General features: G+C 43.3%; 1 protein-coding gene across 1 annotated transcript in view; it reads left to right on the forward strand.

Moving 5' to 3' along the window:
• The window catches only part of LOC144123083 (uncharacterized), a 155,994-nt gene that overhangs the window by 99,881 nt on the left and 36,067 nt on the right, over positions 1-20,046 (forward strand). The window contains exons 4-7 of the mRNA XM_077655985.1: positions 2,448-2,504; positions 8,719-8,742; positions 10,281-10,334; positions 18,624-18,651. Coding sequence (XP_077512111.1) covers positions 2,448-2,504; positions 8,719-8,742; positions 10,281-10,334; positions 18,624-18,651 — 163 coding nt within the window. The remainder of the gene's footprint in view (positions 1-2,447; positions 2,505-8,718; positions 8,743-10,280; positions 10,335-18,623; positions 18,652-20,046) is intronic.

Below are 20,046 nucleotides of genomic sequence, written 5' to 3' on the forward strand. Positions count from 1 at the left end.
TCTCCTGAGATAGCTTGCCGGTATCCTGTCGAACTATCCTCCCACATGCTTCTACGGCGCACTCTGTAATGATAGCAGTCAGATTATCATTAATTGTTTGAACATTAAGATTGTCTTCCTTAGTGAAAGAGCGATATCTGTTCTGCTGCGAAATTCTGATTTTCTCTATTTTCCCTCTTACAGCTATCTCGTTAATGGCCTTCCACTTCACTAGTTTTTCCCGTTTCCTCTTCAAATCTAGGCTAATCCGAGACCTTACAATTCGTTGGTGGCTACATTGTTAGAACAACGACGGCGCAGAGGTAGAGCATCCGCCTGGAGCCCAAGAGGACTGGGGTTCGAATCGCGGGGCTGCGAATTTTTTTACCGGGTTTTGAAAAATGAACTCCGCGTGTTGATGAAATTGCATATTCAGGCCGGGGGTGCAGCCTAATTTCTGTCACCAGAACCGTCAACGCACTCCCGCATCAAAACATGATTTCGCCATAGCCTTCTGTGAACAAACCAATAAGCCCTCAGTCCCGAGCGGCTCCGGAGCAACTGACCAAGGCGGCGGTCACACCTGTGATATTTTTGTCGCAATTCTGATTCGTGGCCGCAATAATCATGGCTTTCGAGTTGTCTGGCTAACTTGCGGTTTCCGTGTAATGGGCATACGTGTATTCACCAAAGGTTTTCTCGAGTGCGTCTCGAATGCCTCTTTTCCGCATTGTGTTTGTAGTGCATATTTTTTGGTATTGTAACCTTGTAACGGAGATTAACAAATGCAGTGTAAATCAGCATGGAGTATGCTCGGCGTCAGTCCTCGCGGAATGCTGGAGTCGTGAGCAGGAATGTGATTCTCAACAGCCGAATCTTTTAGTCGTGTCGCTTCTCATTTCCTGTCAACCCAGCAATGCTTAAAAATTTTATCTGCGAGGGCCAGAGATTTTTGAGGAGCGAGTAGGAAGCGGCTGTATTGCGCACTGTAGCAAAAGCAAACAGAAATGAAACGGATAAATATTCAAGACATACTGAGATTTCAAGCAGCATCTATTTCAGTTGCGAAAAGCGCCACTTCGCTTAGCTTTAAAGTATGGATTCATGATAAACTCGAGATAAAAGCGAAGAAAAATTTAAGTGAGGATGGCAGTATTCATGACATACATGTAGTCATTCGCTTTTCACTCAAATAAATGTTTGAGTGCCATGTTTCTCTGTAGATAATAGAGATTTGTGTTGGTTTCGAGAAAAAGGCCAATGCCGAAGCACAGAGGTAGCGCGTGCACATGCCTGGTCCGCATGAACTTCGTTGCGGATTTTCGTTGTCTGTAGAAATTAATGCTGACCTAATTGCTTACAAAGTGCTCAAATATGCTCAAATATTGTGGCAGGCGCTTGTATTCTCCCTGTACACAAACTGCTTAGCGCATTTTTAACATTTGCAATCAAAATAGCCCAGACGCGCTGGTCCATGGAACGATCATTTGAAGCTGGGCGCATAAGCTGAGGCAGCCAGTAAACAAGACGTGGTATTTGTAATCAACCGCTATAGCAGTGCTGCAGCGTGTAATTAGGCACTTTTGGCTGGCGTGCGGAAAATACAACGCTTGGACATCGTGAAATACGCCCTTGATAACAAGTGGATAAAGAAAGCGGGGGAAAGAGGTCAAAATGGACTGCTTAAGCGTGCGCTTTCAAAAGAATATGCATTTATTAAACGGCGATCTTTGTACACCGCTAACCTCCTGCCCACATTACCGTTACCTTTAACAACCAAGAATGCTGTTTCAAAACACCTCATGCCGAATATCCTTCTTATTTTGTGGTAGAGTGGCCCACGGCTTGATCACACGGGCGATGGCATTTATCTCGACATCAGGCCCCTCGACCAACTTCTGAGTCGTTTGAGCTATGTGGCAGTATCAACCTGAGGTGGCATGAAAAGGATGAGCACCGACAACGCTGCGGCAACGCAAACTGAAGTTTCCAGGATCTGTTATTTATTATTACCTTAAACCATCAGTTCATAGAGTTAGATTTGTAGCGGAAAATAAAGAACGCTTGATCCAGGGCTCGGAGTAGATAAGTTTAATGCAGGCGCCACTAATGCGCCTTTAATATTTCTTACGCATAGAAAAATGTAGGGCGTATATTGCTCACCTTTGTATAATTTTCGCGTGCACTTTGTAAGCTGACGGGTATGTGTATCTGCTTAAATGCGTCTAGTACTTCACTTGTTACCTCATAAATTTGAAGAAAATCTTCGTAACTAGTTGATACAACAATTATCCTGTAAATAGTAGTAAAACTTACTGCTTATCGCAACCGAAACTTTCATACTGCTGTAGATAGAAGTAATCGGCAGGCATTAAGAATGTGCATTCTGTGTGCATGTTTGTCACTTAAGGAACCATTACGTGTGTTTGTCTGACACCTAATATTAATTTCTACCTTGTTTTGTGCAGGGCATGAATGAGTACAAATCATGCGCAAGAGAATTTTATTGGTTTTACGGGAGAACCGTGAGTTGGCTTGTGGGCCGCATTTTTTACCTTTATATTTGTATGAGAACAAACTTTATTACGACATAATCATTTCGAAGCGAAAAATAAAACGATAATACCGGTCATTCTGCAAAATTAGAACTACCACTCTGATAACGCTAGTTATTTGCATATGCAGCCAGAGTAATATCTATTTCCTTTGTTGTAGTTTAACACGACAACACGACAAATTCTTCTCCCGGGTGTCACGTGAACGTGGCGGCACCAGCTTGAGGACGGTGAAACCAATCGGGACAGAAAATTTCTTGCATAACTTTGGGAAACAAATTTTTCGCAACGTTGACGAGGTTAGCCAGGCCGTACAACGTGGACGATTTCAATTGCTTCGTTTTTTACAAAATCTAACATTCAAACTCAGCTCCTGGTGCGACGCTGCTGTTGTCTGTGCTGTTTAATCCGCCATCGACTGAGGTAGAAGAGGTGAAGTTTACTGCTGCTCCAATTGCATTGAGCTTGCGATATCGAAAAAAATTCCTGATGCAACAGCTTCGTCAGATGTGCATAGAGGTGGAAAATTGTTGAAGAATATCTTGTAACTCGGGCATGCGAAGAGATTTATAGTTCAAATAATATCGCTTTCATATGACTGCCACTATGTTTTCAATTGAAACGAGTGGAAGTGCAGCAAATAAGTTTAATAGTTGGCTTTAGTTTAGTATGCAAGGGGCGACAAACATTACATTGTAAGCTTATGTACGCCTGTGCGCACGACTATGTGCTGTGATGGCTTTTGTGCTATTTTCTTCAAAATCCTGGCTCTCATTTGGAGTAGTATATGTTCATTTTGTTACTGGTAGCTATACATATAATAATTATATTATTAATAGTGTATATTATTAAGACAGAAATAAACAAACTAATTAAGTAAATAAAAACAAAGCAATAAATAATGTTACTAATAATAATATATTACATATATTAATAATAATAGCCTTTTTAGTATTTGGGGCCGAGGGCTCGTGAAGCCCTGCTGGCTTTTTTCTCGGCCCCTTTCATCGTTCTGATGAATAATAAATTTGTATTATTATAAATCTGTATTTTCATCAATACAGGGTGATGGAAGAGTTGAGAATAAAGTGTCGGCGCTTTACTGAATTCTCACGCTCTTTACAGAAGGCAGCGGCAGTGTTAAGCGGGTCAGGTGTTATAAATATCGTACAATGAAAAGGAGGAAATATGGGGATTAGATGAGACAAACAGGACGCGAATAACACGATACTGCGCAGATGCATTAACGGTATGGTACGTAACTTGTGTTCATTAAATGGCGCTTATAACTTGTGTCAGTCAGGGATCCTTATTGTAATGAGGTAATGTCTAATATGCGAGTTGTTGAGATCGGTAATATTCTTGTCGGCGTACACGAAGCTAATTTGTGTGGCCGGGAGCTGACAGCTAATCATCTGCTGACTGTAGTTGGCCCTTGTGGTAGTAATTGTTCAGTACGGCCGGCGGCGATAGCGATAGGGTGATTTAGAACTGCATAAATTTTTTGCTCAATGGCTTTTTTTGTAAATCTATGAACAGCCTCATTCCTTTCCTCCAGTGCAGGAAGCAAAAGTTGTTGATTTTTCTTCTGAGCCTTCCTTCCTTTCCTTTTCCCCATCCTCTTCCAATGAACGATTCAAGACGTTATTTTTCCTTTCAAAAGGTTGAAGTGTAGTCCTGACGAAGGCAACGTCTGTTTACCGACAGTTTCGAAATCGGTACTGGCAGTTGGTCACTATAATGAAGGCATTGAGGAATGCTTCCACACATTCGTTTTAAAGTTACTTTTTATTTTTTATTCATTTTAAAATTTCCGGCAAAATACTGATAGGCCTACAGTTATTTAGGTCATTTTACTGCCTGGTTTGTGAAAGGCAGTAACCTTTGCTCATTGCGTAGCGGCGTGAAAGGTAGACTGTTAATGTAAAGCTTATAAATGTATTCCAGGGGAACAGAGATTATGTCGAGAGTATATTTAATTGGGCGGATCTGCATGTCCTCGCAGTCACAAGAACTATTGCTTAATACTGAGGTTATGGAGATGATTTCGTTTACATATGTGGCTTGAAGAAACAATGTTGATGGGCACCTATATATAACAGCACTAGTGAGGCTCACTGAAAGCTTGTTTGAAATGTAAAACGTTCATTAAACAGCTCGACAGCGTTGGTACTCCTATGCTCAGGGCCATTATGAATAGCCTTGTCGGCAGTGATTTTTACGATATTGTCATGGTCTAAAGATCGAATTTTCCTATAAAGGTTATTGGAACGGATTGAGGATTCGAAGTGCTTTCAAAACAGCGTTTCATTGTATACATTATGTCACTATTAACGCCATAGCGTTAAAGGTCTCGTTACCCAGAAAATCCGGTGTTGGCGCTGTCGGCAACACAAGACAAATTTCACAAGTCACGGCTAGGTAGTTTGAACCACCACCCGGTTTAAAGCATTCAGCTTATCCATCCATCCATCCATCCATCCATCCATCCATCCATCCATCCATCCATCCATCCATCCATCCATCCATCCATCCATCCATCCATCCATCCATCCATCCATCCATCCATCCATCCATCCATCCATCCATCCATCCATCCATCCATCCATCCATCCATCCATCCATCCATCTGTCCGTCCGTCCGTCCGTCCGTCCGTCCGTCCGTCCATCCATCCATCCATCCATCCATCCATCCATCCATCCATCCATCCATCCATCCATCCATCCATCCATCCATCCATCCGTCCGTCCGTCCGTCCGTCCGTCCGTCCGTCCGTCCATCCTGTGAGCAAAAATCACGAGCATGACTCTGGCAGACGGTGCCCAGAGAGCAACATAAGAGGCAGGTGGGCCATCTAGGTCACGTGACCTTGCGGCGTCATCACAACCTGCCCATCGAGTTGTGAGCAAACTGCCCACCGCAGCAGGTGGCAGTCAAACTAGTGATTGCTAGCTCTGGAAGTGGAACCTTGATCTGACAAGGCTCACCTGTGGGAAAACCTGCCAACGAAGGACAGTGGCGCATCGCTTAAGCGCTGCGCCAATGTGCCAGAAGCGGAATGAGGATTCCCACGGATCCATGAATGTAAAGTAGAGGATGACCTTCTCCATATATATGGCCCATTGCGCTATCGCGGTATACCCTTAAGGCGGAGCTTCAGTGCATCTCCAATTTTTTATTTATTAATGTATTTTTAAGCTGTTAGGAAGTAGCAACACTTATTGTGTCATATAGATTATTTTTCACCTTCTTGCGGCTTTGCATCAATTTTGCTATCCATGGTTTCCTTATGTTGGCATTACGCTTCGTGTTAAGTAAAAGTGTTGTACATCCTGCAGCATTTCTTGAAAAATGACTTGTAGGCTTCGTCTGCATCGGTTTGAGTGCATATAACTCCATAATTCGCGTGAGATTTTTAAACGAAGAATGCCTAAAATGGCTTCTGTGATACAATAGGGGTTTTGTTTTAGTCTATAGAGCTAAGAAAACTTTGGAGAAAACATATAGATACCAATGTAATCACTCAAATAGCAACATATAACTCCTGAGTGTACGGAAGAATAATTGCTATTTGTTATGAAAAGGTCCAATAATATTTCATTTTTGCAGTGATTCGAGTTGATAGGTTGATAATAGTGCGTTAGGCAAATGTCCTTTGCAAAACATCAAAGTTCACACTTGTAGAAGAACATTTTTTTTGTCAATATCGAAATTACGGCTGAACGGCTTATTATGATACTGTGCTAATGTTGCGTGATAAACACGAGGTAGTTTTCCACATAAGGAAAGAATTAGGATAGATCACTGCTTGGTGGCCTATAGAACACAGAGATTATAACGTTACTGCATACTACACAGGCAACCTCGATGTCCGCAGAATATGACACAACTCTTTTACGATTTGGCAGTTGAGTCGCTTGCTTACAAAAAAGCTTACTCCTCTTCCGAGGCATGTGGCACGATTGACAAAAATTGAGGAATACGATGGGATCTGGAAGCTGTTATCATGTAGCCAGGTTTCTGGCACCATTACAACGTCAAAATAAAAGCCAAAGCTAATGAACAAATAAGCAATTGATCGCTTTTTTAAGAAACCAGCATTTACATGAAAGCATTTTAGCATTGAAGCGTTGATCTTTTCTCGCTAAACAGTGCTGTAAATTTCATTCCTCAGTACATATCTGTCTGCAGCCATTGTGTAACAAATCAGTCACCATGGTTCAGCCTGCTATGCCGAATACACAACACGAAGTCGTCGAGGTCGTCTTAATTCTTTATGACCATGACTTCTACGAATGAGGATCCATTCATTCGAATGCCATGCATAGCGATAGTCTTTTAGTTTTGCCTAATTCTTTGCTATTTTATGCATGACTTGGCTTCTACGAGTAATGTTTTCACATGCATACGTCCCTGTGCCGTTCTGTTAGAGTTCTTGGCTCTTCTATAGCCACTGGCCGCTCACAACCTGTTTCTCAAAGCGGGCAATGATCATAGGAATGTTACCTGGTTTTGCTGGAAATAAGTTGAACAACTCAGTTTCGATGTTTCTGATTTAAACCTCCTTAATCAACCTGGTGATCTCATTCAGTTTAACTATAATGTCGTCACCTTGAGTGAAAGATGCAGCATGAATTTCAAGCTTTTTTTCCGGTTTCTCATCTCGAGCAAATTGAGGTAAGCGTTCAACTGCTACAGTTGTTCTGTCGGCTGTGCATTTTCCAATTCCGCTACCCGCTTTATGTGCTGTTCTATCGCTTTACCTTGACTGTCTAGGTGGTTCGGTATTTCGTCAAAGTTGTATGACATATTTTACACTGAGCGCTCAATGCTCTCTACCTTATCTTTCAAAGGCATCATAATATCCTAATTTCGAATCAACTCAGTGAAGGCACCAGCTACGTCAACATTTCCTTCCACAGAATTGGTGCTTTGTGACCCGCGGCAGGGTGCCCTCGATTTGCGTGGGAACCAGGCGAACGACTTACGAACCTTGTCGCCTCTCCTCTTTCCCACTGGTTCGTTAATTCCTGTACCGTCTTTTAGATGGTAAGGATAGCTTAATGGTTTGCATTTGAATTCTACTTGGCTGTGAGGACTCTATGTCTTTGTTTCAGAGAATGCAGTGTCAACCTAAGTGTTAGGAATTTTGTGTCATCACATGCACTTGGAGCGAAACTTTGGCAGCAAAAACAGCAACAGCGCAGATCTGTTAAACTGCAGTAATTTCAAGCTAAGAAATTGCACAAACCTGGAAATCGAACGTAACACAAGATGTTTGCGTCTTGTGCTCGCCGCTACCACCGCCAAACTGTTGTGCTCTTGGGGTGTGTCAAAACAAGGCTCGTCACGTGAACTACGTGGCGTGGACTGTTCCTGATAGTACACGATGAATGCGGGGCATCCAAGAAAAATCAGGTAGATGTGCGATATCCTTGGTCTCCGGAATAGCCTTTCGAAGCGTCCTCTATCCAAGTTACAGGTAGCAGCAGGGCAGGAAACCAAGCTGGGAATGAAGGGAACATCAGCTGGTTACGTCCAGCGCTTGTGCTACCCCTGCCCAATTAATTGTTTATTCCAAGCAAGAATACACATGCTCGGTGTACGCTTCCGTAAAGAAAAATACACGCAGGTGCTTTACATTTTACGATTAATCGGAACAGTATGCGTTTCAGGTAACAGTGCAGAAGAACCCACTGATACTTCTGTGGGGCATATATTCTCCTCGGCAGCCCACAAATGCAAGAAATAAAACGAGTACTTACCATAAAATTGCTAGAACGTTGCTGGCACGCCGCAAAACGCACTTTTCCAAATGATGAGTGCTTGCGCAAAGATTATATGGTACTAAATAGCAAGCAATCAAAACTTGAGATAGGTAGTTCCTAACCAGACGAGGACAAAATGAGACACATTTTGGACATTCAGCCCGCAGGAGAGACGCGTTTTTGTTTCAAGAAGATTCCTTGGCGTCTAGCAATGAAATAAAAGCTTTATCTTTCAAAGGATTCCTGTATCTGAGGCAGTACTTTCGTAATTTTGATTGCCGCTTAAATCAGCTAATTTGGATAGCAATTGCGTACCTTCCAGCCCAAAGCTCGGGCGAGTTCAAAATATCGCCTAACTTTTTGATCAGAATGCTGTTTATTTTAAAGTCAGTTTTGGGTTTTTCTTCCCGAACAGGTCGACGACATTCCTCAAACACTGGTGAGCATAATTTAAGCACATGCGTAATTGTGTAGGAGCACAGCAAGATTGGCAAGATTATATATTAGTTCGGCAACTCTGTTACTAGCGATTCTATGTCTCCAAAACGAAAAGTTGACATTACTGTGGACGACGTCAGCTTGCTGAGCAAAGATGAACAGCGAAGCTAGGGAGGCTTTCGCACTATACACCGCGATCATCACGGTCCTCAGTATAAGCGGGTGCCCTTTTCTCGACTGTTTGTGCTCTTGGATCACAGTTTGTGTCGCTGCGCACTGCAGTCTTCAAGACGCACCTGTAGCACCGAAAGGTTTCGGCCCCTGACGTCGCCACATGTGCAGCGGCAACAGATCAAACGCCAAGCCGATGAATGAGGAAACTGGGTCTCATTTTAAGCAACCAGAACTATTTTCGTAAAAGCCACTGAAAAATTCAGGGGGGGGCACTTTGTTGACCTAAAGGACGGTGAGGCGAAAGCCTTTAGCGCGGTGTTGTTGTTTGGGTCGCAGATGTGTAGTGAAGATGGTAATTAAAGACTACACGATTACGACTTAACTAATTACTAAGCACTATTTAACTATTTACTAATTAACTAAGTATAGTTAGTGCAATATATTTAATATATGACTACGACATACTACACCACTGAGGACGTCATCACTTTGTCAGCTATAGTGTGACACTTTTCTGCGAACATTCGCCTAGCCAGGGACGTCATCATTTTGATTGACAGCTATAGCGTGACACTTTCCTGCGGACATCTCTGCTGGCGAGTCACGAGCCTATAAAAACTTTCGCCTTAACACCTTTCCTGCACATATGGAACTTCTATGATGGATTTTATCCAGTTTTCTGGGCAATGTATTTTGGTTACGTCGACGACAAGGCTTATATTTACACTTAAGACTGAGAGGCAGCGGTGAAGGATAGCTGCGCAATGCCTAATCTAGGCGTGACACCCTGAATGCCGAAGAATTCTGTGCTGATCTGGATTACTCGCGAGCGTGCTAATGGCGTCCATTGAAAATAATTGCTGTAACCAGTGAGGTGAACGCTAAAGCGAAGTGCCTTTCGGTATCTAATGGTGATTGCGCTTTTATACCTTGTGGCGAGAACGCAAGCCCCTGCATTATTCGCTGTTTGAATTACGCTCTTTAGCTCCCGAGTAGTTCTTAATGTTATTGCCAGTGACGCACGAGCTCTGTGCGCATGGTTGCCATTTTAAGCACATGCCGTTGACAGCGTTTACATTTACCGCAAACTTCTCGACGTATACCACCAAATAAATTACCTTCATGGTGTTGGAGCAATATTTACAGCTATATTCTATATTGCTGTATAATCACTGTAACAAGTAGCCGTCCAGCATTCCTCCAAGAATACTTATCGGCTGTCTGAAGTGTGGTATTTACGGTAGCGTAATGTTTATATATGTCGAAATATGTGGCATGAAACTGCAGCGAATTCTATTCTTGAGTTGATTAAAACGCAAAAGCAGAGTTTTAGAACGCACAATTTTTTTTGTCATACCTATCAAGGAATGCATGACCAAGATGCTAGCGCTGGATGACGCATGGAATAAATGCTTCCCGGTGAGTTCTTTTCTTTATTTACTTCTTTGTTTCCTCCTTTCTTTCTTCTTGCTTTCTCTCTTTCCTTCCTTCTTTCTTGCTTTCGTACTTTCTTTCCTTCTTTCTTTCTGTATTTCTATCTTTCTCTTTCTTGCTTTATTTTTCTTTTTTTTCCTTATTAGAGACAAATGAGTACAAATGCTGTAGGGGGCGTAAAAAAAACCCGAAAAGATCCTGACGTAGCAGTGCCACTCTGACAGCCCTCGCAGCAATCGCAATCTCTGACATATGGTTTCATGTCACTCAGACCTAGTACATACTACTACTAAATGAAAAGAAATCTACAACAATCGATGCCTATTTACTGTCTATTTTTCAACACGGGAGACTAGAGAGCAACGATGGAATATAACTGCAAACAACAAATATTCCGCAAGTACTACAATTTTTACTGTTACACGTATAATTTGTAATAAAATGAACATTAATGAGATACACAGTGCACCAGACTGACATCACTGTTCAGACTCACTCAGTAATTTCTAAGCCTGACACTACGAAATGAATGTTGCCTTGCCTTGACCTCATGCTTAAAATAATGTAGGGGAATTATATTGTGCAGCAGACTCAATATGTCCACATATTCACTTAGGAGCTCTGGTATCAGCGATGTTATTCCTTGTTGGCCATAACTTGTGCGTGATCGTGATTTAACTATTACATTTTGTCGTGGTTCGCATGGAGACTCGTTAGGAGAAATTGTTGTTCGATCTGCGCTTTAATTATTCACTATTGTCGCAGGTTTTTTAGTGAGTTTTCTTTAAATAAGCGCTGTATCAGCAGTACGTCGTAAGTTACATTTCATAGCGGGCGAGTGTTACCATTTCGCGCACTTTAGCGTGCGCTCCCAGACGCCCTTAGAGCGTGTGGGGGTATCGCCCTCGGACACAAAGGAGATGGCATCGACTCAGCGTCGCAAGCTCAGCCAGAGACCAGCTACCAAGTGACAAGGGCGGTGGTCGTTTGGTGCCCAGCTTTCGCCGGTCGCAAGCCAGAGAATGGGTCGGAGCGAAAGGTTCACAAAACAAAACAAAGTTTATACAGCTAAGAGACGATATACAAGATTTCAATATCAATCGTACGAGCGCAAAGTGATGTACAAATATAATGCAACTCGTGCAAAGTAACACTAGAGAGAGATACAATTCAGCAAAACCTTTGCACCTAAAGTGTACTAACACAGAGAGAGACCAATAAACAAAACACAATTTGTTCACCAGGCACTGCGACAGTCCGACGACCTGAGGAGCATGACGGGGCAGATCCGCAGACCGGCGTACGTTGCCTCGCTGGTCCGTCCTTGGCTGGTCGAGTGGTGTTCTCCCGGGAATCGAGCGGGCGCGCTTCTCGGAAGCTTAAACGGCGGCTGGCGCTAACCGACAGCGGTTGCAGCCCTTCATTTACAAGCGCAGTCCGCGTCTGTTTGTTCTTCGCGCCAAGGCAGGCGCGCACACACACGAAGCTTCAACTGCACCAACTCTTCCTCCTCGCGCCGGGCGCGCGACACCAACTCAGCGCCGGTGAGCTGAGTTGTAGCAGTACTCATAGCTACGCACTCTGCTGGGGTCCTTCCCCACTGTTTTTGTTTTATTTTACCGCGCGCGGGCGCGATTGCTTAGGCGCAGCGCCGTTTTTTTTTTAATTGCGCCGAATTTTGTGACAGCGAGTTAGTACTGAATCTTGAAAAAACGAAGCACCGTTTTAGAGGCGCTGTTTCGTTCTTTAATGTTTGTTATAGCAGATAAAGTTTTAAAAATGCTTGCAAAGGTTGGAAAAATGAAATGAACATCACCTGTTGCGCGTAATGCTATCCTCTGCAAACATGATGGTGAATTTAGGATTTTTCGGTTGTTTTTTAATCACGCCTAACAAGTAGTGAATCGTGAAAGTACAAGGCAGTAGTGAATCTGTCACTTAGATCCTGAAGGGTGGAGGCACCTTAGTTTATTTAGCGTCCCCGGTGCTCTGGAAACGTCTGTTCTTGATGCGTCGACGTGCGGTGATCATGAAAGGTTCTCGTTAAACAAGACTTTTAAGCAACGTATTGTGTTTACCCTATCGGAGAGGCGATTCTTGAAATTGCGGAAGTAGGGTAGGTAAACTTGTATTTCCTTTTGCTTTGAACAACGAGTATTTAGTCTTATCTGTGCTCAGTTGAAGTTGATTTGACTTTAACCAGGTGCTGAGTTTTTCAACGACTGAATCACCTCGGTGAATACTTCATGTCTTTAACTCAAAATAATTTTAAAAAACCTGTGCCACCTGCATTTACGACTATATTTTAACATCTTTGGATGGTAACAAATTTTTGTATGTAAATCGAAAATAGTAAAGGTCCGATAATTGAGCCGTAAGGTACGCCGTATTTTATAGGGCCTATTTCTGATTCGACTTTACTAGTATCTGGGAACTGCGACTTATGGGGCGGGGGGGGGGGGGGGGCGCTTGAGTAATTTTGACTTAGACACAGTGCTAGACCGCGGATTACATAAAAAGGAAGTTTTGCGCAAAAGAACACCCACCGCGGTGGCCCAGTGGTCAGGGCGCTCGACTACTCATCCGGAGTTCCCGGGTTCGAACCCGACCGCGGCGGCTGCGTTTTTATGGAGGAAAAACGCTAAGGCGTCCGTGTGCTGTGCGATGTCAGTGCACGTCAAAGATCCCCAGGTGGTCGAAATCATTCCGGAACCCTCCACTACGGCACCTCCTTCTTTTTTTCTTTCACTCCCTCCCTTAACCCTTCCCTTACGGTGCGGTTCAGGTGTCCAACGATATATGAGACAGATACTGCGCCATTTCCTTTCTCCAAAAAACAATAAAAAAGAACCTCATGCTACAAGTAACCGAATGCCTTTCTAAAACCTTATAACATACCTAGCGGAAATATTTTGCTTTCTATGTTCTTAGAAATATATTTCCTATGAGTGCTGCTTCCGTTGATTTATTTTTGCGAAATCCGTATTACTACTTTGCGAACATATGACCATTTCAAATGGGGTTAATCTTTTATTAATTATGCGTTCAGGAGTCTTTGAAACTACAGAAGGGATTGAGATTGGCCTTTAGTTATATATATTGTTATAGGGTCCTCTCTCATGCACAACAAAAATTGTTGCTAATTTTTTGGTTTGGAAACTTGCCTATAGTCATTATGAGATTGCAGATGTGAGATGTTGGTGCAGCAGTTATGTTATTAATAGCATTTAGTGGCTGTGGTTTCACTTCATCCAAATCACAGGCGCAGTTTATATTTCATTGGCGTAGCATCCTTATTGTCACATAATATCCATACTGGCATTTCCAGCACTTCCTTCACATTTATAGTTCCATATCTTTGGAAGACATTTCAAGTGTTTTCATAGTGGTCTCCTGAACACCATCCTCTGCTTCTTAAAGAAAAGCAGAGCAATAGCGTCATAAAAAAATTAGAGGACGCTTAAGCTTCGTCTTTAAGAATAAGACGCGACAACATGTTGCAGCGTTGCCAAGGTGTGCACGGAACGCCATCGCCCGTTCGGCGCGACGCGAGGCCCGTTGGTCAATTTAAGGAAAGGACGCCTGCCTCAAATATCTCGGTAAGGGAAGGAAAATGAAATGAAAATTGGTTTTAGGGAAATGAGATGACACCTGTCTCACAATTCTCGCTGGGCACCCGCACCGCGCCGTAAGGGAAGCAAATTCTCTTCCCTTATAGCGCGGTTCAGGAGTCCACCGAGATGCGCCTTTTTTGGCCGCCTACGCCGACATCGGCTTTTTTGCGACACAAGCTCCTTAACGCTGTCGCGTTAGAACGTCTCATGAACGCAGGGTTGAGCCTGCCATCAGCTCTTGCTGGTCAATCATGGCAGGGGAATCGTAGCCAGTGCTTCGCTGTTGAATTCAGAGAAGCAAAGGCATAAATCTAAGCATAGTTTCATCGCTCGGAGTATCCAGTGTTACCTAACGCCCCATGTGGAATAATGATTACTTGAAATTATTTACATTAGGATCCAAAATTTCGAAGCTGTGTTTAGGTAGACATGGTTGTTAACGACTGCAACTCGACTTTGTCCATCATGTTGGACCAAAATCGTAAACAGTGTTCGAGCTCATGTCTAATATCAGTGAAACACTATCGAGACGACGAATGTTACAGTACTAATGTATTATTAATATAGACAGGTCAGGCATACCGCGGGTGGTCTGAAGATCCCGATGGGAAGCCAATCAACAGAGGCGATAGCAGACGCTCCAGTTTTGTGCTTGAAACAGACCGTGTACGCCCTTCCTTTGTCGGCCGGCGACCCAGTGAGGGAGAAGCCACAATGCTTTACGCGTAGTACCTTGGTGGTGGCGCACTGTATTAGAAGTGGTGACACATCGCGACAGAAAACAACAAAAACACTAAACAACGTTTTGATGAAATTGCCTATGTAAGATTTTCATGCTTCAGCTATATTCACAGTATCCAGGGACAAACTGAGTTTCTTTACCAATTTTGTAGAAAGAATTTGTCATCGCACACAACTTACCTGTGGAGAAATAATATCGTCATTTTACCACTCCAGAGTAGAAATTCAAACACTTGCTTAAATGCTACCAGCCTGTTCTTATATGTCGTGCGTGAACACTACAGATTTGTTCAGATTTCAGCGTCAGGGACCACTGAGCTCGATTAACAACCAAGCGAAATGACAGTTGGCGGGATTCTGTGGACGGTGATTGAAGGGGTGATTACATCTTTATTTATTTCATTTACAAATACTTCCGATTCTATCCGGTTCTATGGCAGGAAGGGCACTTATGAGCTTCACAATCTCATACATATTAGAAATATTGGATAGCAAATTTTCCGAACTTGCTAGTGCTATCGGCAATTTGTAGCAGATTTGGTAACAGAAGAATGCAGCATGAAAAGGAAGAATGAATTTACAAATAAGCATAATCTACAAATTAAAACCCACACACAGCGAGTTCAACATCTATAAAGGAACCTACAATCTGTTCGGTGTATTTTGGCACTCACGCAAATCTTCTGAAAGGTGTTGCACTTAGTGAGAGCAGAAACAACACCAAACGAGAAAAACACATTACACTGGCCTTTCTAATATTTCATTTCGCCTCTTTCTCGTGCCTTTCAGCTTTCACCTTCTTTTTTCCTTGGTTGGTACGTAACAGTGGATACAGTGAAATACACAGCTTTATAAACTATGCCATTGTGCTTCAATTTCTAGCATGACAGTATCATCTGCATAACTCAAAGAAGAATGTGTAATCAAAATAGAAATGCGTCAGTACATGGTGCTGATACAATCATTCCCTTAGTGCTTTCTCTACCTTGCAACTTATCGCCAACTTTTTTTCGTTTCCCAGACATTTTAAAATTGTTTGTATTTGCGTCATATTAACCTTTATTTTCACCGCTTTGCGTTTAGTGTACGGGTACTGAAATATCAGCGGCAACTCATCTGTTGCATTATGTAGAAGGCCATTGTAAACAGGACACATTAGATCCTTCGGGGGTTGTCTATTAAGTTTTACCCCGACCTCGTTCCACTCAAACCTTCGAAGATCTTTGGATCATTATGGTCGATGTTTAGTCCCGCATATATTTTTCAACTCCTTCACACAACGTTCTATCAGGTCACTGTTGCATGATGCCTGCATGACTGTTGAGGTTTTCACAATAAAATGATCTCGTAATCTATACACAGCGATCAGGATTAACCTCTAAAGATATCTTAAAATCAGTAACTGAGCGGCTGGCTAATTCCATCTCTGCGCATAATTTATGCGACCAGCGGGAAACAAGCTGAGATAAATGTCATTGTTTACAATAGTTATTGGAAACATACAGGCGGCCGCATATCTAGACAACTCCGTTTGGTATAATTCTTAGCCCCCGTTTGTTGCGAGATATTTGATCGCAAAGGTGTCAGTTATTTCGTGTAATAACGCATGCAGGGCCGGGACAGCAGACTCAAAACTCCTGCCCACTCTGACGCAGTTTTTGCATTGGGTGTTTCTTCGAAGACTCCAGCCAAAAGTGAAAGGCTAGTAGCTATTAGCTCGATCGGTCGCCCTGCGCCATTGGCAGACGATATTACGCATTACGCCGGTAGAAGGTTGGCGCCGGTCGTCACCGCCTTGCACGCACAATTACTTTGAGCGAGGTGAACTTTAGTGAAAATCTGGACGCGAATATCTTGAAACACATGGATGTATGGAGAATTCTACCAAATGGAGTAGTGTAGGAATACGACTGCCTCTTACTTTCTGATATAAACATGGCATCGTGGCATTACAGCCATCGCTGAAAAGTGGTACAATTGGCTATAGCTGATTAGGTGCCTGTTCGTGCCAATTATTATCTCAGTTTATTTCCTGCTGAACCCATATACTATGAGAATATGCGGATTCGACGTACCTCTAACTGACCATTTTGAAGAAATGTGTGAATTTAGGTCTTGATCACCTTGTATTTAAGGATGAATATATTTCGCGTACTTCACTATCACCTCATTCACGGAACTTATCGTCTGCTGACGAATGCTCTTTCCAAAGTGAGCCTGGTACGTTGCTCTGATTTTATTACCGATTTTAGATGTTAATAAAATTTTAGTAATGGCCAGTGAAATAAGTGCACTGTAATTTTTCTTAAATATGTCTTTTCTTGGGGATTAATATAATGTTCATATTCTCCTATGCTTCTTGTACTTTCGAAGACAAGAGGCTTTGAGTAGGCAGTGTGGATGTTTTTCTTTGGTACAAAATTTCACCTCCTTCAACGAATTTTTAGCTTGATTTGCACCAGCCGCTTTCTTCATAACCGTTTCTTGCAAAGGTTTCCCTGCACACTCGTTGATTACTCTTGCAAACACAATTTCGAAGGCACCACTGTCTCCGTTTTAGTGGCATGAGTAATTCGGGCTTAGTTCATATCGCCTACTTACCAAAATGGGTTATCAAATTACCGTCTTCGTCTCTTTTGTCATATAAGTAACGTACGGCCAATACAGAATCGGTCACTCGTCGTTTTGGCGTCACTTCTCAATACCTAACAGATATTTGCGACAAAAAGAACGAGCAAGAAAGCAAAGGTAATGAAAGACAGGTCGCTGAGCTTCCATTGATCTTGTCGGTTATTGCGGATGCATACACGCTGTCTGATAGGCGTGCTTTTCCTCAACTACAAAGTTCCAGTGTAGTAGAATATTTTTTCGTTGTATCTGTACTCTTGCGTTTGAATGAATCGTAATGTATAATCACTAAGCGCCTTAAACTTTTTACATTATTTGGTTTCGTTCATGAGGCTTAACTTACCAAAGTAACTCCGGATAGGACGGACGCCGTAATGATTCGAATCCTGATGATTTCAACCACCTGGATTTCTTAAAAATGCCTTGACATCACACATTACACGGGCCTCTAGCATTTCGCCTCCGTAGAAATGCTACCGCTGCAGCTGAGTTGAACCCGCGTCTTTCATTTCAGCAGCAAACCACCATACTCACTGCGGCACCGCTATGGCTCTTTATCGATACTTTTTTATATCGATAAATAACATGTGGCGTTGTAGAAATGTGACAGCACTCTCGTTGGTTCGCTCTTTGCAACATATGTTGGTCCGTAGCTTTGTTTAAGGAACCGGGGGTACTGTTTGCACCATGATCGTAGTATACTGGAAGTGTTTACAGCACCATAAGCCTGGACCCCTCTATCAGGCATGATTCTTAGAACTGAGAGATAAAGATTGGTTTGGGGGGGGGGGGGGGTTATTGGGGTTTTACGTACCAAAGCGATTCGGGCTATGAGGGACGCCGTAGTGAAGGGCTCCGGAAATTTCCACCACCTGGGTTTCTTTAGCGTGCAGTCACATCGCACAGCACACAGGCCTCTAGAATTTTGCCTCCATCGAAATTCGACCGACGCGGCCGGGTCAAACCCGCATCATTCCGGTCAGCAGCAGGGCGCCATAACCACTGAGCCACGGCAGCGGCTGAGAGATAAAGAGCGTGATATGTGTTATTCCTTTTGTTTCTGGTAACTTTTGTTTGTGAAAATATTCTATTGTTTCTCTGATAGGCTATCTTCCTCAGACAAAGATCTAAACCACTGCGCTTTTCGTATGAGTTTCTCGTTTTTTGTGCTCTTTTAGGCCGTGTTAGAAAGCTAACACACGCTACCTAGCTCAGTTTCAGTGGTAACCATAGCGATTAATTCGGAAAAAAGGAAATTTTTTTTTCGTCGCTTTGCTTTTCGTTCTTACAGAATGGCTTCAAATTTCCACCAAGGAGAGGTAAGTGCCGAGACTAAAAAGCCTTTATTGCCGTTAAAGCTTTCTAGTCTGCTTGTTGGTATAATAATACCAATGCATTTTTCATTGTGGCTGTCTACTTACGCTACACGCCTTACCTTTCCGATGTCCAAGACTGGTTATCGAAACGCGTCCCCGCGACGCGTTCAGAGACCCACGGCGGGGTACGAGCGCCCGTTGAAGAATGTCGGGTCGGTCCCTCCGGTTCGCATTAATTTCATTAAAATATTGAGCACTGTCCATATAACGAACATTCAGTTGTCATGAATGTACGGGCCATTCACATAAACAGCGTTGTTCAATCGCATCACTACTAAGCACCTCTTCGCACCTGCAGATCGAAAGCTCGTTGCACTGGACGCGTGTGACTCTTCGAAACACCCACGCCGCATAATTTTGACGCTGAGACAACCTGTACCGCCCGAGTGAGTGGGGTGCAGCGGCTTACGGAACGCGGTTGTAAAAATTACGGAGGGCACTTAAGGCTACTGAAGTGCTGTCAATGCGAAAGCCTGCACACGGGATGTTCGATTGCGGCGATGGCATGCTATTCTAATGCAATGGACAGCGAAGCTCACTTCCTTGCGCAGCTCGAATGGAAGTTGACTACGATACCGAAACCCAGCGCGAGAGAGTGGCACCTTAAAGCGTGGTGTGTTGCGCTGCGGTGTTGACGCAGGGAGAAAGACGAAGACGGCGTTCCGAGCGGTTGCGTTTTAGTGCGAAATCACTACTTGACGAGGTCAAACCGTGTCACTGGTTTCTGTGAAGGTGGACTTTGAGGGTGAACATGAGCAAACGACCAATAAATAAAATAAATATTGCTGTTAATGGCTTTAGAAACCGCGGCGGAGCGAACAGATCCGTTTCGCTGGCCAGTAGAGTAGGGCAAAGGGTTATCAACGCAACCGATCACGCCTCGTGTTGAATTGCAACAACGCACTCTCATGCTATGAATTGCACATCGTGGTCTTCATCAAGAAGTATTGATATAAAGTTGGTATTCGCGCTCAGTGCAGTGTGGCGCTAGAGACAGAGAGATGTGCGTTAACATTGTGGCAGAAACATGGCACTAGAGCATTAGGCGTTGGCATAGACAACATTTGTGTAGAAACGCGGCATTGGAGCATAGGCCGCCGGCGTATATTGGGTAAATTGCCACGGCGATGAAAATGTTGAAGACACGCATAACTCGCTGCCTGGGTCAGTGTACACCTCAATAGCACTTTCAGATACGTGTCGATGGCGTAGACCTGCAAGAAACTATGTTTACGCACCATATTCGTGTCTAACAATGCTAAACAGGCAGACAGTTTTTTTTGTTGCCCGCTGAAATGAATAAATAGGCCCCACGCCGACGTACTGTTGCGACGTTTG

This window comes from Amblyomma americanum, chromosome 3, assembly GCF_052857255.1.
Source record: "Amblyomma americanum isolate KBUSLIRL-KWMA chromosome 3, ASM5285725v1, whole genome shotgun sequence".
NCBI classification, from domain to species: Eukaryota; Metazoa; Arthropoda; class Arachnida; order Ixodida; family Ixodidae; genus Amblyomma; species Amblyomma americanum.